Source organism: Arabidopsis thaliana (assembly GCF_000001735.4).
Source record: "Arabidopsis thaliana chromosome 1 sequence".
Lineage (NCBI taxonomy): Eukaryota > Viridiplantae > Streptophyta > Magnoliopsida > Brassicales > Brassicaceae > Arabidopsis > Arabidopsis thaliana.
This window is the reverse complement of record NC_003070.9, coordinates 23,164,374-23,185,570: the sequence shown is the minus strand read 5'-3', so window position 1 is coordinate 23,185,570 and position 21,197 is coordinate 23,164,374. Positions and strand designations below refer to the sequence as shown.

General features: G+C 35.1%; 6 protein-coding genes, 3 long non-coding RNA genes and 1 other non-coding gene across 18 annotated transcripts; 4 read left to right on the top strand and 6 right to left on the bottom strand.

The window, feature by feature from the left end:
• Nucleotides 1-419: 419 nt before the first annotated feature.
• Nucleotides 420-2,927, bottom strand: AT1G62620 (Flavin-binding monooxygenase family protein; the record flags this gene model as incomplete). Of its 2 annotated transcripts, NM_104940.4 has the most annotated exons (7): nucleotides 420-886; nucleotides 979-1,152; nucleotides 1,225-1,360; nucleotides 1,452-1,534; nucleotides 1,608-1,760; nucleotides 1,832-1,902; nucleotides 2,338-2,927. In NM_104940.4, the coding sequence occupies 7 exons, from the start codon at nucleotides 2,891-2,893 to the stop codon at nucleotides 707-709; spliced, it is 1,353 nt and encodes a 450-aa protein (NP_176450.2). In that variant the 3' UTR covers nucleotides 420-706. The 2 variants fall into 2 exon arrangements, with proteins under 2 accessions (NP_176450.2, NP_001323101.1); NM_001334043.1 differs by having other exon boundaries at nucleotides 580-1,152; nucleotides 2,338-2,893.
• On the top strand, nucleotides 2,344-4,108 carry AT1G62610 (NAD(P)-binding Rossmann-fold superfamily protein). 4 transcript variants are annotated; one of them, NM_202343.1, is made up of 2 exons: nucleotides 2,344-2,886; nucleotides 3,216-4,108. In NM_202343.1, the coding sequence occupies exons 1-2, from the start codon at nucleotides 2,881-2,883 to the stop codon at nucleotides 4,038-4,040; spliced, it is 831 nt and encodes a 276-aa protein (NP_974072.1). In that variant the 5' UTR covers nucleotides 2,344-2,880; the 3' UTR covers nucleotides 4,041-4,108. The 4 variants fall into 4 exon arrangements, with proteins under 4 accessions (NP_974072.1, NP_176449.2, NP_001031220.1 ...); NM_104939.2 differs by having other exon boundaries at nucleotides 3,213-4,108; NM_001036143.1 differs by having other exon boundaries at nucleotides 3,210-4,093.
• AT1G08547 lies at nucleotides 3,684-3,957 on the bottom strand. The gene is made up of 2 exons (NR_139450.1): nucleotides 3,892-3,957; nucleotides 3,684-3,813 (listed from the first exon to the last, which is right to left on the bottom strand).
• On the bottom strand, nucleotides 4,052-6,110 carry AT1G62600 (Flavin-binding monooxygenase family protein; the record flags this gene model as incomplete). Of its 2 annotated transcripts, NM_104938.5 has the most annotated exons (7): nucleotides 5,468-6,110; nucleotides 5,319-5,389; nucleotides 5,089-5,241; nucleotides 4,919-5,001; nucleotides 4,693-4,828; nucleotides 4,427-4,600; nucleotides 4,052-4,339 (listed from the first exon to the last, which is right to left on the bottom strand). In NM_104938.5, exons 1-7 carry the CDS (start codon nucleotides 6,027-6,029, stop codon nucleotides 4,160-4,162), a joined length of 1,359 nt encoding a protein of 452 aa, NP_176448.1. In that variant the 5' UTR covers nucleotides 6,030-6,110. The 2 variants fall into 2 exon arrangements, with proteins under 2 accessions (NP_176448.1, NP_001322976.1); NM_001334042.1 differs by lacking the exon at nucleotides 4,052-4,339 and having other exon boundaries at nucleotides 4,421-4,600; nucleotides 5,468-6,097.
• On the top strand, nucleotides 5,503-6,172 carry AT1G08543. The gene has a single exon (NR_139449.1). It is a non-coding gene; the product is annotated as an other RNA (long non-coding RNA).
• Nucleotides 6,173-6,322: 150 nt separating this feature from the next.
• AT1G62590 (pentatricopeptide (PPR) repeat-containing protein) lies at nucleotides 6,323-8,641 on the top strand (the record flags this gene model as incomplete). 2 transcript variants are annotated; one of them, NM_104937.3, is made up of 2 exons in its annotated part: nucleotides 6,323-8,308; nucleotides 8,416-8,641. In NM_104937.3, exon 1 carries the CDS (start codon nucleotides 6,373-6,375, stop codon nucleotides 8,275-8,277), a length of 1,905 nt encoding a protein of 634 aa, NP_176447.1. In that variant the 5' UTR covers nucleotides 6,323-6,372. The 2 variants fall into 2 exon arrangements, with proteins under 2 accessions (NP_176447.1, NP_001322835.1); NM_001334041.1 differs by lacking the exon at nucleotides 8,416-8,641 and having other exon boundaries at nucleotides 6,323-8,277.
• On the bottom strand, nucleotides 7,310-7,636 carry AT1G08537. Its single transcript, NR_139448.1, has one exon. It is a non-coding gene; the product is annotated as an other RNA (long non-coding RNA).
• On the bottom strand, nucleotides 8,640-12,285 carry NOGC1 (flavin containing monooxygenase FMO GS-OX-like protein; the record flags this gene model as incomplete). Of its 3 annotated transcripts, none has more annotated exons than NM_104936.2 (7): nucleotides 8,640-8,861; nucleotides 8,952-9,191; nucleotides 9,219-9,354; nucleotides 9,427-9,509; nucleotides 9,592-9,744; nucleotides 9,817-9,887; nucleotides 11,650-12,285. In NM_104936.2, 7 exons carry the CDS (start codon nucleotides 12,236-12,238, stop codon nucleotides 8,640-8,642), a joined length of 1,494 nt encoding a protein of 497 aa, NP_176446.1. The 3 variants fall into 3 exon arrangements, with proteins under 3 accessions (NP_176446.1, NP_001321123.1, NP_001321124.1); NM_001334039.1 differs by having other exon boundaries at nucleotides 8,952-9,128; nucleotides 11,686-12,238; NM_001334040.1 differs by lacking the exon at nucleotides 8,640-8,861 and having other exon boundaries at nucleotides 9,028-9,066; nucleotides 11,650-12,238.
• On the top strand, nucleotides 11,880-12,174 carry AT1G08533. Its single transcript, NR_139447.1, has one exon. It is a non-coding gene; the product is annotated as an other RNA (long non-coding RNA).
• Nucleotides 12,286-13,395: 1,110 nt separating the features above from the next.
• Nucleotides 13,396-16,804, bottom strand: FMO GS-OX4 (flavin-monooxygenase glucosinolate S-oxygenase 4). Its single transcript, NM_104935.2, has 7 exons — nucleotides 15,821-16,804; nucleotides 15,631-15,701; nucleotides 14,805-14,960; nucleotides 14,616-14,698; nucleotides 14,382-14,517; nucleotides 14,101-14,274; nucleotides 13,396-14,009 (listed from the first exon to the last, which is right to left on the bottom strand). Exons 1-7 carry the CDS (start codon nucleotides 16,362-16,364, stop codon nucleotides 13,788-13,790), a joined length of 1,386 nt encoding a protein of 461 aa, NP_564797.1. The 5' UTR covers nucleotides 16,365-16,804; the 3' UTR covers nucleotides 13,396-13,787.
• Nucleotides 16,805-21,197: the final 4,393 nt, after the last annotated feature.

Genomic DNA, 21,197 nt, shown 5'->3' with positions numbered 1-21,197 from the left:
TGGAAAAAAAGCAAAGTAAAACCACTGATAGCTTTGTTTTCGATTGTTTCGAAAAGTAAAAGAGAAAAATCTTTTAGCTTCGAAAACGTCGGATACTGAAATTGCAAAATCATCAAAAAATTTAGTTACTTTGGTGGTGAAAGCCTTATTAAGAAAAGAACTACAGTACAGTATCTCTTATCTCTCAAACAGTCAAATCAATGGATTATCATTAGTAGGCTGCATTGGATTGTGTTGTACGTTATACTTGTTCGGCAAGTCTTGTCTAGGCCTTTGAGTAGTTTACCTTTGTGTATACGTTGTAAAACCATCTATCAAAAACACAGAACATTCAACATTCTTTATAATCGAGTCAAGTTTCAAATGGTATCATTCATCAGAGCAGTTCTTCTGAGACCTAAAATACGAGTCTATTGTCGTCTTGATCTCGAACATTGAAAATTTTTCTTAAATTTTGTTTTGTAATCTTCGCTATGAGAGTCATAGTATTTGCCAGTGCCAGCGACGATGATATAACACCACCGACAGCGAGAAGCAGACCATTGTAGTTTCTGAAGATGTAATAGACCGTGGGATACATACATTGTAGACGCCAGAGCTACATTGCCTGGTGCGCCTAATGTTTTACAATATGTCTTTTACATTGAATGGCAGTATTGGCATTTACAAATTCGGTAAATTTACTTTCATGTATAAAATGTTTTGTTTATGAGTACAAAGAGAAATCTTGATAAGCTTCAGAAACTAAGTGATGATCATCCCATTCGTCTCTATACGTCTCTGGATGGGCTTCCTTCCTAACACCATTCGCCAAACACATCTCTTTCCTCCATTCCTCTGTTTCTGAGCATCCGCATTGTGAAGCCAACCAATTATAATACTCAAACTGCAAACAACAAAAAATGTCATTGATGTGTTTCTGTTTAGCTTTGGTTTATTTTATTTTATTTTTATGTGCGGAAACTTGGGATTTTAAACCTGAGTATTGCCCATACGATGAGTATATCGCTTTGGAATCCCTTGGACTTCAAGTGTGGAGTAAAAGGTTTTGATTTCTATCATCATATCTTCCTTGGAAGGAAGCGGGATCCGACCCGATAAAACACCCGCGATCCACTTGCTTTGCAGCTCAAACATAGGGAACGGTAACACCTGAAATCCGATTTGTTATGACTTAAAATGTTGAGGGGAAACGTGAAAAAGAGCTATTTATAGGTATGTAACCTGCCATGGTATACCGATGAAGGAAAGCCAAGGTGCAAATGCTGGAGGGAAGACGTCTTTGTACAATGGCCCAACACGGTTATCATCTACAGTGACAATTCCATTGGTATCAAGAAACGGAAAATGATACTTATACCTACGAAAAGTAAAGCGCTTTGTCAAATAACCACACCATGCATGATATATGAGAAACTAAACAGAAACTAAACTAAAGAAAGAATGTATACCCAGTGCAATGCATAATAATATCAACCGAAATCGTCTTCCCGTTCTGATAAACAACAGAGCCATCCTCATGAACACTCTCAATCTGCATGACATTTAAGAAAACATAAAATTGTTTCTTTACGTCGAGTATTACTTAGGAGCTAAAGTTAACCCACCATTGAATGCGTCCATAGATTATTATAACCGGTTTGTTTGATAAACGTATCAGCTGGATTTGACCTACAAGCCACATGAACCTCTTTTGCAACTCTAGCAATGTCCCTACTTATATCCTCAGCACTTGAAGAGTTCCCAATAAGCACAACAACCTAATCGTTGCCAGCACAATCCAATTATGCAAGGAATTATATTAAACATTATCATCAATGAAAACAAGTACCTTATCTCTGAATGGTTCGGGAATACGGTAATTATGGCTATGCATTTCTTTCCCTGGCCAAGAACTTATACCTAAAAGTTTCCAAGATTAAAACACAGTCACACTTCTCATTTATTAGTCTTGACTTTCATGAAATTCCAATACCAAATTCCTCTCTTTTTTTTCAAAATTTTTTTTACTCAATCTTTTTAACCAAAATATTAAATTTTATCATTTGAAATTATTAATAATATGCAACGAAAATGTTTTTTTTTTTAATTGTTTAATATTCAACAACCTTTTGGTAAATAAGATAATTTGACCATTCAAATTTCTTTTAATGTATACGAATTTTCAATTTGAATCAAAAAGAAATATCTACTAAAAAACAACAACAAAAATATAAATATCTAACAAATTTTGAGAATAGCTAAAAATAAATTTTTAACATAAAATAGAAATGTTTTAATTTATTTCATACTTTCAAAAAATATTAATTTACTACTAATCTACTAGTACTATATTACCAGGAATTTGAGCGAGACGAGGTTCAACATAATGTCCATTACAAACAACAACAGCATCATAAATCTCATCACGACGAACTTTCTTCTCTTTCTCCGTCGATTCAATCCTCCACTTCCCGATTCCTTCCTCCGCCGCCGGAGAAACCTTCACAACCTCCGTCTCAAACCTAACCATCTCCTCAATCCCAAACTCCTTAGCGAAATCTTTCAAATACGCCAAAACTTCGCCATGACTCGGAAACCTCCTCGGATCTCTAGACACACCGGAACGAACCACGAACGGGAAATCTCTGTATCCGGTACACTCTCGTGTACCGTTGATTCGTAGAGATCTATAGACGCTTGAATGAACAACGGATCGGGTCGGGTCAACACTTAACGGATCCGATTCGACTTCATCGGTGTAGATCCAGGTTCCTCCGACTTGTTTTTGTTTCTCGAAAACGACCACCGAGTGACCTTCTCGTCGAAGCTCTCGTGCCGCTACTAGACCTGCAGGTCCAGCACCGATAACCGCCACGTGGTGTGATCTGGTTGGTGATAATGCAGGTGCCATTTGTGTGTTCTTTGATTAGAATCTATGAATCACAATCACACACAGTTGTTACAATTTATGATTACAATGTTTTTAATAATCAATTTGGTGTGTTAGAAACTTACACGAATCTGTTATTACAGACGTAGATTGCCACGTTTTGGTTGATAGAGAGAAATGCTTTTATTATATAACTTGTGTCATTGTATTTCTTCTCCACCGAGACAGTGAAACATCAATCAATATGAGCAATCATCAAACTGTGAGATTTCTTTTCTCTCATTTACCATTTTGCCCTTCCACTTTCTTGATGATTGTTTGTTTTTTTTGTGGACAGAAGCAGGTATTGAAGCAATTGGAGCCATGGTGTGAACTTAAAGATAAAGTGGTTCTTGTGACAGGTGCTTCATCTGGTATAGGGAGAGAGATCTGTCTTGATCTATGCAAAGCTGGTTGTAAGATTGTAGCAGCAGCTCGTCGTGTTGATCGTCTCAACTCTCTCTGTTCTGAAATCAACAGCTTTGGTGCAATCGGAGTCCAAGCCGCAGCTCTTGAGCTAGACGTTTCATCAGACGCAGACACTATTCGAAAAGCGGTTAAAGAAGCTTGGGAAATCTTTGGAACGATCGATGTTTTGATTAACAATGCTGGAATCAGAGGCAATGTCAAGTCTAGTTTGGATTTATCAAAAGAAGAATGGGACAAAGTCTTTAGAACCAACTTGACCGGATCTTGGTTAATATCCAAATACGTCTGCCTTTTGATGCGTGACGCTAAGCGTGGGGGCTCGGTGATTAACGTCTCGTCGATCTCTGGGCTTCATCGCGGTTTGTTGCGCGGTGGACTAGCGTATGCTTGTTCCAAAGGTGGTGTTGACACCATGACGAGGATGATGGCTATTGAGTTAGCTGTTTATAAGATCAGAGTGAACTCGATCGCACCTGGGATTTTCAGGTCAGAGATCACACAAGGTCTTTTCCAGAAAGAGTGGCTCGAGAAGGTAACGGAAAAGATTGTACCATTAAAGATGCAACAGACTGTGGATCCGGGGCTTACATCTCTCGTTCGCTATCTCATTCACGATTCTTCCCAATATGTCACCGGGAATACATACATAGTCGATTCCGGAGCTACACTCCCCGGTGTGCCCATTTTTTCTTCTCTTTGAAAATCTTAGTCAAAATCTTCTGTGCTTGTACATACACCGTGATAAGAATGATGTCTTTTCCAATAAATGGCAGTACTGGCATTAACATTGAATTTACTTTCTCAGATATGTTTTTTTGTTTATGTGTACAAAGAGAAATCTTGATAAGCTTGAGAAACTAAGTGATGATCATCCCATTCGTCTCTATACGTCTCTGGATGGGCTCTCTTCTTCACGCCCGTTGCAAAATACATCTCTTTCCTCCATTCCTCTGTTTCTGAGCAACCGCATTGTGAAGCCAACCAACTATTGTACTCAAACTGCGAAACAACAAAAATGTTGATAATATGTTTCTGTTTGCTCTTGGTTTATCAGAAGTGGAAACATAAGTTAAAGAGAATTCATACTTGAGAAATGCCCATTTGGTGAGTATATCGCTTTGCAATCCCTTGGGCATCAAGTGTTGAGTATAAGGTTTTGATTTCCATCATCATATCTTCCTTTGAAGGCAGCGGTATCCGACCCGACAAAACACCAGCGATCCACTTGCTTTGCAGTTCAAACATAGGAAAAGGTACAACCTGAAAAATGAATTTGTTACAGATTATTTCAACAGCTTAAAAAGCTAAAGGAAACATATGAAACTGATTCAGAGCAATTTAGAGCTGTATACCTTCCATGGTATCCCAACGAAGGAGAGCCACGGCGCAAAGGCTGGAGAGAATACGTCTTTGTACAATGGCCCGACACGGTTATCGTCTACAGTAACATTTCCATTGGTTTCAAGAAACGGGAAGTGATACTTATACCTACGATAAGTACAGAGCTTTGTTAAACAAGCACACTTTTAAACAGAAAACCAGAAAACTCAAAACGAAAACGAAAGAGAGAATGAATACCCAGTGCAATGCATAATAACATCAACCGAAATCGTTTTCCCATTCTGAAAAACTACAGAACCATCCTCATGGACACTCTCAATCTGCGTGACATCGAAGAAAACATAAAATTGGTTCTCCTCCTGATCAACGAATTGCGGTAAGTACTATTTAGGAGCTGGCTAACTCACCATCGAATGCATCCATAGATTACTGTAACCAGGCCGCTCAATATACGTATCAGCAGCATTGGACCTACAAGCCACATGAACCTCTTTGGCAACTCTAGCAATATCCCTACTTATATCATCAGCACTTGCAGAGTTCCCTATAAGCACAACAACCTAAACCAATGCAACATGATCTTTCCACATAACATCACACCAAAGCAGGTAACATTATCATCTTTCGAAATGAGTACCTGATCTCTAAACGGTTCAGGTATACGATAATTATGACTATGCATCTCCTTCCCTGGCCAAGAACTTATACCTAAAAGTTTCCAATAACAAAATCACAATCACACTTCTCACTGTTCCTATGGAAACTCGATGAATCAACGGAGATTACCAGGAATTTCAGCGTGACGAGGTTCAATGTAATGTCCATTACAAACAACAACAGCATCATAAATCTCATCACGAAGAACTTTCTTCTCTTTCTCCGTAGATTCAATTCTCCATTTCCCGCTTCCTTCTTCCGCCGCCGGAGCAACCTTCACAACCGCCGTATCAAACCGAATCATCTCCTCAATCGCAAACTCCTTAGCGAAATCTTGCAAATACGCCAAAACTTCACCATGACTCGGAAACCTCCTCGGATCTCTAGATTCCGATACATCGGAACGAATCACGAACGGGAAGTCCCTGTATCCCATACACTCACGGGGGAGATTAGTTCGGAGAGATCCATAGACGCTCGAATGAACAACGGATCGGGTCGGGTCAACGCTTAATGGATCGGGTTCAATATGATCGGTGTAAATCCAGGTTCCTCCGACTTGTTTTTGTCTCTCGAAGACGACCACCGAGTGACCTTCCCGACGAAGCTCTCGCGCCGCGACTAATCCGGCGGCTCCGGCGCCGATAACTGCCACGTGGTGTGATCTGATTGGTGATAAGGAAGGCGCCATTGGGTTTTTTTACGAGATTCGTTAACGATGGTGAATATACTACGGCCTCTTTATAAATATGTGGCCCAAAAACTCATGAACCACACACACCACGACACAATGTTAAAAAAACAAAAACAAATTCCTGAGAAATTGTTTAAACGCTGCGTTTTATCTAGAGGGTAGTGGAAGTCCCAAAACAGTTTTGGCCCGCTTCGAAATTCAATCGTTAGTAAACCGGTTTGGTAATCAGTTCTAAACCAGAATTCTACCGGTTTACATATCTATCTCTCCGTGTAGGGTTTGCGATTTGCAGAGAGGAGTGAGAGTGAGATTGAGAATCAGCTGAAGCCAAATCGAGAAGATGAGGATCTCGATTTCGAGTGTAGTTTCATCGACGACGAGTAGAATTGTTCATCGGAATCTTCAGGGGAAAGGTAATCCTCGAATTGCTCCTTCTTCCATTGATCTTTGCGGGATGTGTTACTGGGGACGAGCTTTTTCTAGTGGCAGTGGTGATTACAGAGAGATATTGAGAAATGGGTTACATGATATGAAGTTAGATGATGCAATTGGTTTGTTCGGTGGCATGGTCAAGTCTCGTCCTTTACCTTCCATTGTTGAGTTCAATAAACTGTTGAGTGCCATTGCTAAGATGAAAAAGTTTGATGTTGTCATCTCTCTAGGTGAGAAGATGCAGAGGTTAGAAATTGTACATGGTCTATATACTTACAATATTTTGATCAACTGTTTCTGCCGACGCTCTCAAATCTCTCTTGCTTTAGCTCTTCTTGGCAAGATGATGAAACTCGGCTATGAGCCCAGCATTGTCACGCTTTCTTCTCTTCTCAATGGATACTGTCACGGTAAGAGGATTTCAGATGCTGTAGCTTTGGTTGATCAAATGGTGGAAATGGGGTATAGACCTGACACAATCACATTTACAACTTTGATTCATGGGCTTTTTCTCCACAACAAAGCTTCTGAAGCTGTGGCGTTAGTTGATCGAATGGTTCAAAGAGGCTGTCAACCAAATCTGGTTACTTATGGAGTGGTAGTAAATGGATTATGTAAGAGAGGTGATACTGATTTGGCTTTAAATCTGCTCAACAAGATGGAAGCTGCGAAAATAGAGGCGGATGTTGTTATCTTCAACACAATCATTGATAGTCTCTGCAAATATAGACATGTGGATGATGCGCTCAACCTATTCAAAGAAATGGAAACCAAAGGAATTAGACCAAATGTTGTTACCTACAGCTCCCTCATAAGTTGCCTTTGTAGTTATGGAAGATGGAGTGATGCCTCTCAACTACTGAGTGATATGATTGAGAAGAAAATCAACCCTAATTTAGTCACGTTCAATGCATTGATCGATGCGTTTGTGAAAGAAGGAAAGTTTGTAGAGGCTGAGAAATTGTACGATGACATGATCAAAAGGTCTATAGATCCTGATATTTTCACTTACAATTCATTGGTCAACGGGTTCTGTATGCATGATCGTCTAGACAAGGCCAAGCAGATGTTTGAGTTCATGGTTAGCAAGGACTGTTTCCCAGATGTAGTTACATATAATACTCTCATAAAGGGATTTTGCAAGTCTAAGAGAGTAGAAGATGGTACGGAACTCTTCCGCGAGATGTCTCATAGAGGATTGGTTGGCGATACAGTCACTTACACCACTCTTATCCAAGGGCTTTTTCATGATGGCGACTGTGATAATGCCCAAAAGGTTTTCAAACAGATGGTTTCTGATGGTGTACCTCCTGATATAATGACATACAGCATTTTGTTAGATGGACTCTGTAATAACGGGAAGCTAGAGAAAGCATTGGAGGTTTTCGACTATATGCAAAAGAGTGAGATAAAACTTGATATTTACATATATACTACTATGATTGAAGGGATGTGCAAGGCTGGGAAGGTGGATGATGGGTGGGATCTATTTTGTAGCCTCAGCCTTAAAGGAGTGAAGCCTAATGTTGTAACCTACAATACCATGATCTCAGGCTTGTGTAGTAAACGCCTATTACAGGAAGCTTATGCCTTGCTAAAAAAAATGAAAGAAGACGGGCCTCTTCCAAATAGTGGTACATATAATACACTTATCAGGGCACATCTGAGAGATGGTGACAAAGCAGCATCAGCTGAACTCATCAGAGAAATGAGGAGTTGCAGGTTTGTTGGAGATGCTTCAACCATTGGCTTGGTCGCTAATATGTTGCATGATGGGAGATTAGACAAAAGCTTCCTCGATATGCTTTCTTAAAACACTTGCATCATCCTTGAGGGTAAAAGCTGTGAGTTGAATTAACGTTTTTTGCTTTTACTCTAATGACGCGTTGTGGTAATGTCTGGTCACTATAAAATACTGTATGACTAATTCTATTTGTTATTTTCTTGCTAGGTTACAGAAGTTGATGCAATCACTTGTTGTCTTGTTGAGACAAGAATAGCCTTCAAAGACAAGAAGCTCGCTCCTATCATGAACATTTCAGACTTCAAGTAATGTTGTTACATGTAAGTTTCCAACATTTCAGAGACCTTAAGTGATGTTTACAATACAATATGCATTATTTCGCATGTAATAAACCCACATACCCTCATTTCAGAGACTTCAAGTGATGTTTTTCAGCTTGTATATTCTCTTTCGATTAAAGAACTGGGATAGTTAGATGGGAATTTGACGAAATCTTCATATGCTTCTGCGATGAGGTGATCATCGTCCCAATCGTCCTTATATGTACTGGCTTGGGATTGTATTCTCTTGAACACCTTGTAAAACATTTGCTCTCTCCATTTCTCGATCCGAGGATAGTCACATTGATCAGCAAGCCAGTTATTGTATACAAACTGTAACCAAAAAAACTCATTCAAATTAATGTATGCTTTCTATTTGGATAATGTTTTCATACATGTTATGGAAAGAAATACAGTACGAACCTGAGAATCTAATTCTGCCATAAGATGTGTGTATCTTTTGGGAATACATGAGGCTTCGAGCTTCAAATAAAACATCTTAGTATCTTCCATCTCTTCTTGTGAGGGGAGTGAAACCCTACCTGCCAAAACCGCGGCTACCCATTTGCTTTGGAGTTCAAACATTGGAAAAGGAATGACCAATAAATATCCGAAACATTGACCAATAAGTTCATTGACATCAAGAGTTTGTAACTTCATATTCTAATCACAATTGTAAAAATCATTAACCTGCCATGGTAATCCAATGAATGAAAGTCCGGGAGAAAGAGCTGGTGGGAAAACATGCTTATATAATGGTCCAACACGGTTATCCTCAACGGTCACTTCGCCTTTCGTGTCGAGAAATGGGAAGTAATATTTGTACCTAATCATATAAAAAGTCTCACTAATATGTTTCAAATACAGAATCATTATGTATTATGAGTTGAACAATCACCCGGTGCAATGCATAATGGTATCCGCGTAAACCGTCTTTCCGTTCTTAAACACCACCGAACCATCTTCTCGGACAGTTTCAATCTGCAATGCATGTAGATAAGAAGTAATCTTCTGGATTTGATTTGATCAAATAAATAAGGTTGATGATGAATTTGATTCTTACATTAGAGTGAAGCCATAAGTTGTCGTAACCGGGAAGTTTTTCGTATGTTTCCGGTTTAGTTGATCTTGAAGATATATGGACTTCTTTTGTAACATTTGCTATGTCTCTGCTTATATCGACTCCGCTCACTGAGCTTCCAATCACCACCACCACCTAATAAAATCAAACTTCATTACAGATTCATATAATGATCATGAGATCTGATTTTTGTTTTTTTGTGTTTACCTGATCTTTAACTTGTTCTGGAACTCGATAATTGTGGCTGTGGATTTGCTTTCCTGGCCATGTATCTATGCCTAAAAGGAACAAATTAAAGTATTTTACATTAGTTTTGTTTCAGAGGAGAGGATTCTTGAACTTATTTACATGGAAACTCACCTTGCCTTATTTATACTTTATTTTATTTTTAACGATCTTTTTCATATTTTGCATTACAAGTTTCCAACGAACAGAGTATGTCATGCAGAGAAAATATTCATAGGTGTTATCTTGAACAGAAATATTTAAACTATAATTCAGATTTATAAACCTTTAGAATATTTTGGGGAGTAAGTTGGTTACTTAGGATTAAAATAAAAAATCAGATTACATAACAATAAAATTACTCTGTTTTAATAACAATTAAGAGATTATGTTATTACAGGGATAAAAATGAAGTGGTTTGTTTTTTTAAAAAATTATTAGCAGGTTAATTAGGAACTAATTATCTGTTATGTTTAAATAACATTAAAATTACTCTGTTTTACAATTTAATGGTTTCTGGTTTATGAAGCAACTAGATCATAACCCGTGCTATACAGCACGGGCATTAATATTTTGTATAAATTAAATTGTATACTTTGTTATGTTTGCTATGTTTGTCAAAATTATTTGTTATATTTGTCAAAATTTAGTAAAATATATTCAAATATAATTAAATTTATTAAAACTTAATAAATTTAAAAGTTTTTTTTGTTTGGAGACGCACTATCTACATACAAAATACCCGTTTCTATTTTTTTGAGTATTTTTAGGGCCTAAAATTTTTTATCCAAACTGACCCAAACCCAACTGGACCCGACCCGAACCGAATATTTAGAATTATTCTATTAGGTAGTAAATCATATACCCATTAATCCCAAACCCGAACGGGTTCTACCCGAACTCCAATGGGTTACTCATATGCCCAGCCCTATTCTCTGATTTAATTATCTAAAAAATCCCAATAAAACATATGTTTTGCTGACTACTTTTTATTCAAAAAAATTTACATCTTCTTCTGCCAAAATCATTTCATAAGACATCCCAAAACCCTTGGAATAATGATTCCATGAATGAAGAATCCTAATTTGAATATACCAAGAGGTTTTGAAAAGTTTTAAGTTTTTGATAGGTGTGTATGTGAGAAGGTACATCCATCGTGATGGTAATCTGCTTATTTATAATTTTAACTTGCATTATACAGCAGGTAGGCTTATATTTTAGTTAAACTAAAAACTTTTATTGTAAAGTTGATTATAAATATATGATATAATTTTATTTGATTTTAAATGTATAGTAAACTGCGAGTTGTATATGTTTTGTTGATATTATTTATATTGTTTAGTGTTTAAAATTATATACTTGTATTTTGATTGTTAATTTTAGAGTTTCACCTGTAGTATACCATCTTGTATTAATATTGATTTAAACCCGTCAATTCTAGGATTTTCTATCTTGTATTAAAAATTGAATCACATCATACACATTAAAAAATCTAATATGTTATTAATTATTGTAGTATATAAGATTATAAATTTTAAAATAATATGTATGAAATTGAATATAAATATTCAAATTATGACACAATACTCAGTAAAAAAAATTTAATAATGTATTTCGTTTTTGAGTTAAATTTAATTAATTAAATTAGTATTTGACTTTTTAATTTTTAAAGAAATGAATTAATTTACTTTTTAAAATTTTATTTCTAATGGCATAGCTATGTAATTACTTACAAAAAATAAGATTATATTTAAAATATACTTCTCAAATAATATAGTAGGATTTTAATGAAAAAAATAAGAAAAAAAAAAAAACCAAGACCGATGGAAAATGAGTGGTTAATTTTATTACCAGGTATTAGAGCATGACGAGGCTCTGTATAGTGACCGTTACAAACAACTACGGCGTCATAAATCTCGTCGGAGATATCACCGAAATTTCTAGACTTGACTCTCCACTTTTTGGGATTTTCCCCCGCCTGCTCAACCCTCACAACCTCCGTCTCGAAACGAATCATCTCCTCAATCTTGAACTCCCTCACAAAGTCTCTCAGGTAAGCAAGAACCTCACTATGACCTGGATGTCTTCTCGGATCTCTAGACCCGTTTTCGAGTCTGGTCGAAAACGGGAAATCAGTGAAACCCATGCATTCTTGTGGGATGATGGTTCGGAGAGAACTGTAGAGGCTCGAATGGATTACGGGTCGGGTCGGGTCGATGCTAAGGGGGTCGGGTTCAACGTTTGGCGTGTAAGCCCACACGCCTCCGATGTGGTTCCCACGTTCGAAAACAACGACAGAGTGGCCCTCACGGCGGAGCTCTCGAGCAGCCACGAGTCCGGCTGCTCCAGCACCGATTACTGCCACGTGGTTGGATGTGGTAGGAGGATTTACTGCTGGTACCATAATTAGTTAGGATATGTAATGGGATTTTTGTGTCATGTTAATTAATATGTGATTTTTTAAGTGTTTTCAAATCTTTTGGTCATATAGACTTTGTGGAGATGATGTCGATGTGTTAATTATATAAGGAGAAACACAACGTACCTGTCGTGTTCATTTTCACTTAACTACTGCGTAATCATTGTCCTACTTATTTTCAAGGAAAATTTGTCCTGTAATAAATACAGCAGTGTTATAGAGTTTTAGCGTTTATTGGATTAAGAGTTTGATTCAAATCACTCTTGTTTTTGAATGATTTCAAATTGTTAAGAGATATTTTGTAAGTTAATAATTAAAAGATTTATGACGCAGCAAAAGTGAACAATGAGTGTGTCAGTCTCACATGACAAGAGTGATAAATGATATGAGACGCAGTCGCCAATCATGGAAAAAGAAAGAATCTCTATTGAAGTTAGCAAGTTCACTTTGATCACTGCAATCTGACGTCTCAAATTGAACCATGGTTGTAATATAAGACAATATCTTGTTTGCCCACAAAAGGAAAAACCAAAAAAAATAAATAACAAAAGAGACAAAATCCTGAAGTTACGTACATGATTTTGCTCTTTTTTCCGGTGTTTCAATTGTCGAAGTACTCTTATCTTCACTTTCGCCGATTGGGACCAATCACAATATTTCTGCTTCGTGAATTTCGAGATAACGAGCTTTGCAGCTAGATTTGGCAATATGTGAACAACCCAAAATTGACCCATATATTGGAGTATAAGGTAGATAAAAACCATACAATTCTATAAGAACTTGTAAAATTTTAAGCAAAAAAAAAAAAAAAAAAAGCAGTCGTGGCCTTTACATTTTTTTCCTTATTATTATTTTTTCATTTACGTTAGCATCCTGAAAATTGTATAAAGAAAACTGAGATTATTTTATAATTCTACACAAACGTTAAATGCAAAATTTTCATTTGAACAATCGTGGCCTTTATCACTATACTTGATCTAATTACAGTCTCATCATCAGAATATTAAAATTTAGGACCTTTATTACAAAAATATCAAAAACTTAGGAGCTTAAAATCATTTGGAAAAAAATGTGGACGAGCACTCCCTCTAAGCGGGGCCTGATCTCTAGTATAATCTACTTGATGCAGAACCATGTGAGGAACGGTCAAATTCTTATTGTAAGAAAAAGTCAATTGGCTAACTTATATGCTTCCAATAAAAGAATCAAAAAGCCAAAAAGAGGGAATTATGCATACATTTAAGGACACTCTTTGATATTAACAGAACAATAACAAAAAAAAAAACATTTGCACAATGAACCAGGGATTCATAAAAACTTACGGGAATTAACTACATACTTTTATTCTTAACATATTGGTCTAAAAAACAAAAGTTTCTAGACACCATGAAGCTAATTCCGGAGATCGAACAACATGTAACCCTAGCCAAGAAGACCTTCACACTCTTATAAACTATTTACTCACACATTATTTTTATAATGCAATGTACTTTAAATCCAAACAAGTAGACACAATTACAATCGTAGTCAAACTTCATCTTCCGGATTCGAGAAAACGAGAAGGATGAAAATTGATCAGATTTAGTCTAGCAAAATCTTCGTATGCTTCTTCCATGAGATCATCATCATCCCATTCATCACGGAAAGTTTCTGGTTGATTACCAAGTCTCTGGTAACCGCGAGTTACTTCTTGATCTCTCCAATGTTCAACATGTGGGAATCCACACAGGTCTGCGATCCAATCGAGGTACTCACACTAAAAGACACAAAATTTATTATTGAAACTATATTCTTTTTCAAGTTGATATATATTACCATAGCATATTCGTAACTAAAAAATGTCGTACCTGAGATTTACCCAACTTATGTGTATATCTTTTGGGAATACCTAACGCTTCTTGTGTTTCATACGACAACTTAAGATCGTCCATCATTTCATCTACCGAAGGAAGTGTAACTCGTCCAGACAAGACTGCAGCAACCCATTTGCTTTGGACTTCAAACATATAGAATTGTAGACCCTGGTTATAACAATATCAAACCAAGAAATTGATGAGTTTTCTAAAAATCAAGAAGAGTTGAATCACTCAAAACTTCGGAAAATTTTAATCGATTGAAACTAACTAACCATTGCAGGTAAACCAATGAAAGAAAGTCCGGGAGCTAGCGCAGGTGGAAAAATATGCTTGTAGAGAGGTTCAACGCGATTGTCATCAACTCTCATATAATTATTGGTCTCAAGAAATGGAAAGTAATACTTGTACCTTCACATATTAAAAAAAAAAATTAGTAAACCGAACATTTTAGTATGTTAATTTCCGTTGTGTAACGGAAAATAAAAAAATTGAGAATTGTTAAATACCCGGTACAATGGACAATGGTATCAGCATGTACCACCTTCCCATTTTTAAAAACAATGGTACCATCCTCGTGGGCGGTGTCTATCTGCAAGATATCAAAAAAATAAAATAATTAATAGAAGCAAGAATTTTATAATTTGTTTCGAATTTTTTCTTATCAAGATTAACCATTATAAGAAAATAGTTTTTACCTCAGAGTGCATCCAGAGATTGTTATTAGGTACAGGACGTTTTTCGAAAGTGTTGGATTTACTTGCTCTAGATGCGATATGAACTTCTTTTGCGACTTTAGATATGTCTCTACTGATATCGGCTCCACTCGCAAAATTCCCGATTACTACCACCACCTGCAAATTAATGTATGGTTTAGTCAACGTTTGGTTTATTATTATACAGTTAAAGATGTATCAAAGCAAATTAATCTATTCCATTTAATCCCTCCCACATGGGTTAAACCAAAAGTGACTTTTATACATTTTAAAGAGTACTATATGTGATTATTAATTACTATTTAATGAAAAGTGTTTTGCGAATCTGCGATTGTATTCTTTGTTTGTGGATACCACAACTCTCTAGAAGATCTGACTATACCGACATAGTTTATACTATATCAAATTTTGAGATATTATTTTCTGCGGTCCACAATGAAATGGAGTTTTTTATTCACTGAAAAAAAGCATTAGGAATCGAATAAAGAAAAGAGAACATAAACTAGAAAGCGTAACAACTAACAAGAATTTCGTCACCATCATTAACTCATCTTTCATTAATTTTTTTTCATAGATGTATACGTTTCTTCTCTCAACACGTATCCCAACGTTAACTATATTTTAATTAACTTAAAAGTCTAAAATGTTGATTTAATAAAATGAGTAAAAGTTACGTGTTGTATCATCGTTTTGTTTTCTATAAAATTGAGACTTGGTCCGTACGTTAGGTTAATGTAGTGAAAGATTATAGCTGTCAATAATAAAGTCAATTTTAGTATTAAAAAAGTATCGTAGATTATGAAAATACCTCATCTTTGAATGGATCAGGAACTCGATAACTGTGGCTGTGTGTTTGCCTCCCCGGCCATGACTCAATTCCTATACAATTATTCACATGTCAAAACCACATATACACACACAAAATTATTACGAATTTCGAAAAAAAATTACCAATAGTTTTTTTTGAAATAAAGTATAAGAAAATTTTGATATTTTACCAGGAATTTGAGCGATGTTTGGTTCTGCGAAATGTCCACAACACATTACAACGGCGTCATAGATCTCATCGTTGGAAAAACCGCCGCCGGTTTTAGACTGGACCCTCCATTTACCATTAACCGGTTCAACACGAAGAACCTCAGTCTCGAACCGGATCATCTCCTCTATGTTAAACTCTGTAGCAAAGTCTTGAAGGTACGCAAGAACTTCCCTGTGACTCGGATACCTTCTAGAGTCTCTTGACGGATCATCGCCACGTGGCACGAAAGGGAAATCCTTGTAACCCATACATTCTCTAGGGAGATTGGTTCGGAGAGACTTGTAGACGCTCGAGTGGACTATGGGTCGGGTCGGGTCAAGACCAAGCTCGTCGGACTCGGTTTCAGGTGTGTAAACCCAAAGACCACCTACTTGTTTCTCTCGGTCAAGGACAACGACGGTGTGACCTTCACGACGAAGCTCTCTGGCTGCTACTAAACCGGCTGCTCCGGCTCCGATCACCGCCACGTGTTGAGAATTGATTGGACTAGGAGCTGGTGCCATTTTTCAAAGTTTTGAATGCTATGTTTGTGTTTTGTGTTTTGTTGGTAGAAATGTAAGAAGGATTGTTGTGTAAGACTCTACGGTCTCGACGTGATTTATATAGAAAACTGAAAACATCATTACTCCATTTTAATAATGAACTCCGCGTTAGTTAATATCTTAGCTGATTGCCCAAATACGTTATATATTTTTATCCGGTTTCTTGACACGTAAGACTAATCTTCACTGGTAGTTGACAAAAAAAAATCTGTTTTTGTTTTTGTTTTGATAACGAAACTTATGTTGTGTTATACCGGAGTTGATCTGATCAACCGTCGATTTAATAAAACGGTAGTAAAAAAAAGTTTACATACTAAATTTGTTGGAAAAAAAAACATAGTTGACAAAAAGACTAATGATTATCATTAACATAGAATAGACCATAACCATTTATGAAAAATATATATATTTTTAAAATACTATATCCAAAATAGACATATGATAGAATTATAAAACCATGTATCTAAATTATATAGAAACAAGGAAAAAGAGAATCCGAACCAGATTCATGAGAGACTGGAGGTTGCAGAGGAGAATAGAACCAGATTCCTAACAGAAACTTTTGCCAAAATTCGTGTTCTTTTTTTACAGCAAAGCCAAATTTGCTTACACATTATTTATTAAATAAACTAAATCATATATATGGTCTATCATCACTGGTTGTGGCTGTAATTTGTTCCCTGATTCGAATTGTTGTTTTAAATGTGTATCATCAATTTCATGTATCCGGACAGAAAAAAAAGAAGAAGAAGAATTATGGATCAAAAGAATAAAAATTCGTCATTAACCAAAAGCTATACTATTTGATCGATATATAGTTGAAATATATTTGAGTTATAAGTTTGAGATGAATAAATATCTATTATTCACGATGGGCGAATTTATTTCTTTCAACTCTTAAACACGATGAATGAACCATAGACGAATCTATGTTGGTGGTGGGTGTTATAATTAACAATTGATTTTTTACCTTAGCTAAATGGCATAATGGTATTTAAAATACCCACTAATTACTAATTAGTTATTATTATTAAAAACAATTTTGAAAAAAGAAATCACCCATTAATTAGTTGCATGAGGTAAAAGGTTTGATGATAGGTCAAACCTTGCTAATTTCATAAACAATCTCACCAAAAAAAAAAAAAAAAACTACGTATACTATCAGAATTATCATAAACGGTTATATATTTATCATGCTTATAGTTAATAAAGTTTTGTTTTCAAATTTCAATATAGGAGATTATAACGAATAATTTAACGGTAATATTAAAATGTATAATTAATTACGTATTTATTTTTATCTCCTTTTATATTTCAAAAAAAAAAAAATTAGAGACCAAAAAACTTCCTCACGCAAAGGCCGACATGTGTCACTGTGGAATAATCTAAGATTCTCGTGAACTTTCGGCCGTCCACGTGCATGTCGGAAGATGGGTAACTTTGACCTTAAATTTCTCCTTCTCTTCTCAGCTTACTACTCCATCTATGTAGATGACATAGATAAAAGGCAATAAAGCTACAGATAACGATTAAACGATGTGACAAATTTATAAATTTTAGATTTGGTTAGTTATGTCAGTGTAACTGTGTAAGTGTCATTTTGTTTTTTTAGTTGAATTTTTTCTTCATAAAACTTCACCCTTTAATATGCTTGAATTTGACTGATTTAAACATAAATGATCTATTACATCTGATTTTTTGTCCGATAAATATTGTTTTCAGTGATTTATTGCTTAAGAATAGACAAGTGCCTTTACACTTTAGCATACTGGCTTTATCGAATTACCGTGCACATGTGTTCATGACACATTAGAAAAAGAATTAAGTGCTTATTAACTATGATAAGAATTAAGTGTAAAGTCATCTTTATGGAATAAGTACACTATGAAATGAATGGAGCACGAAGCAAGACAGTTATATAAGGTGGAACGGAAGATACCACACTTAAGTAGCCATTCAAAAATGCCAAAATGGTTTTAAAGAATAAAAGCTGTAATTATCAAGTACATGCGGAAGAAATTTATGAGGGGGAAATTTCTTTAGTCGATCTATGTTTGGAAATTTTTTGTTGTTTTGTGTGTTATTTTTTTTTCCTATGATTATTAGATTTGAAAATAAAAAGTAAAAAATTCTAAAAATAGTAAGGGTTAATTTATCGATCAATAAGAAATATTAAATTATTTGTTTTGATCACTTAACATATTAACCCTTAAAAATAATGAGTTAAAAATTGATATGTTTTATACTGACATATTATTTACAGCCACAATTGAATTTTCAATCAACTCTTTGTTTGTTAATAATCACACTTACTTACTTCGCTTGTATGTCCGATCATAATCGTTTTTACTTTATTATGAAATATGATAAATGCGTTTATCTGTATATCTATTAAAAAAGAAAAAAAAAATATCTGCTTAATTAATCAGAATAATAACATTTTTTTTAAGAAACTGGGTAACCACTAACCAGTGACTAGTAAGACGGCCAAGTAAATCAAATCATCTTAGGCATCTATGTTGATTACTTTAAAGTCTTACTTATGTTATAAAAAGTCTTGTTCGTTGTAGACTTGTAGTCTTGTAGTCTTGTAGTCTTGTAGACCAAACAAAACAACCTGTTATTCTTTTTATTTGTTATTACGTTAAGTCGAACTTAACGTACCTGTCAGTCTGTATCACCACGAAACTAACTCTTTAAAACAGTATATCTGTATACGTACTTTAAAATAATACTATTGATCAACGTATCAGCTTTCGCCATCTCACCATCTCTCACGCCGACATGGAATGGATCAAACGCCAAGTGTTGTTAACTAGTAGGGCACACGTTGCCGACATGGAATGGATATTTTGCCCAAAATATATTAGGCGACAACGAGGGAATCTTCAAAATGTGAGTTTTGGTTGTTGTTTCAACACAACTAATGTAAAATAATCCATACGTTTTACGATTCTAGTATTTTCACCAATAACAAATTTGAAAGAGTAGTTATGAAAATGAACCAAGTAACTCGTGTTTCATGTGTTATCATAAGGGCAATTTTCCTAGGCCTCTTAAAGTTTTAATAAATTAAGGGCAATATTTATATACTTTCAGATTTTTTTTTTTAATAGTTAATAGAAATACAACAAGAACCGTGCTTCATGTGTTACCGTGCTTCATGTGTTATCCAAAGTAATCAACGTAGTTGCATGACTATCCAAAATTAAAGTAATGCTTCATGTGTTCTACGTTAAAGGCCTCGTAAAACTTAATAAATTTAGGGCCACATTTCTATATAAATTAGATTTTTTCAGTTAATTTATTTCCTTTTACTTCTTAATCACTATATTAGATTGCATCATTAAATCTTTGGTTAGTTGTACATCAAAAAAATTCTTACAAGATGGATATGTATGTTTTTCTTTTTTGTAATTACTTTTAAACCAAAGGATATCTTTAATATTAACATACAGCAAACTATTATGCACCCAAGAGAGATTGTTTTTCCTCTTTTTAGTGTGGATGATGATGGTAGATTAAATTAAACTTGCAAAAAAATATACTATAAATATTTTATTACAATTTTGACCATATATATATGTATGTGTATATATATTATGATGTTATGTTGGAAAAATAAAACATTGATAATTTAATGTAAACCATTTCATCTATCAATTAACCAAACGGTCGAGGTCCATAAATGTTTCTATTTATTTCCTCAAAATCAACAAAAGTTTTGTTATCACTTTGATAAGAACAATCCCCGAATATACGCCGTGACTCAGGCCTAGACTAACGAAAGATAAACCAATAATTACTTGCACCATACCGATGGTGTGGCATTTTTGTTGGAGAGCAACACAAGGAGTGTATTGGTCTATATCTATTATATACTATCATAACTTTTTGTCCAATTTTTGATGTGGAATATTGTTATCTTTATATGTTCCATTAAGATGATGGTTTTTTAGCCATTGATTTTGATATTGGAACAAAGATCGGTTGACCAAATTGGGTCAGACCGATTATGGATCCGGCTGAACAAGGTGTAGAATAAGCTTTCATAGAATATAAAAGATATGAAATCCAATTCATTCATTGCTAATTAGTTTTGAGTTGGAAGCTCATATTCTAATATAGTATCAGAGCCTGATTTATAAGTTGTCCAGTCGGATCTTCAATCGACTCGACCCAATTTTATTCGTTGTTCTTTGGCCGAAATACAAAGATTAATAGTTAGAAAACCATCATTTCGAGGGAGCGTATTAAAAATAACAAAATCTTACATCGGAAATTGGACAAAGATCTTGACATTATATAAAAATATGGGCTAATACTCTTAATCTTATGAGGAACTGTTGATTTTTAGTAGAAAAGTTGATTAGCATTTACATAATAGAACTCTCAAACGAGGGTTAGGCTGATAGCCTGATACAATCAAATGGCATATCATAAGATGACAATCTGATAAATCAAACAATGTTGACGATGAACGATCATGCATATATCCTTCAAAGAAAACTATAGCTCCGATTATTTGTCAATTCATAATTCTCATTTGTATGTTGAAGAGTTCTAAAATGTACTATATAATTTTTCTTTTTTCGTCACTAAACTAATAATTAGTTCTGAGATTAAGAAGATTCGAATCCTAACATAGTACATTACCACTTTTACAAAGGAAAAAAAACAGAGTACAGTAGCAATTCACTAGATAAATAACCCTATTGTCCCATTACCACTTGTCACCATATTGGAAGTGAATCATTGCAACAAACACAAATAGTCATGACTATCATCATATGT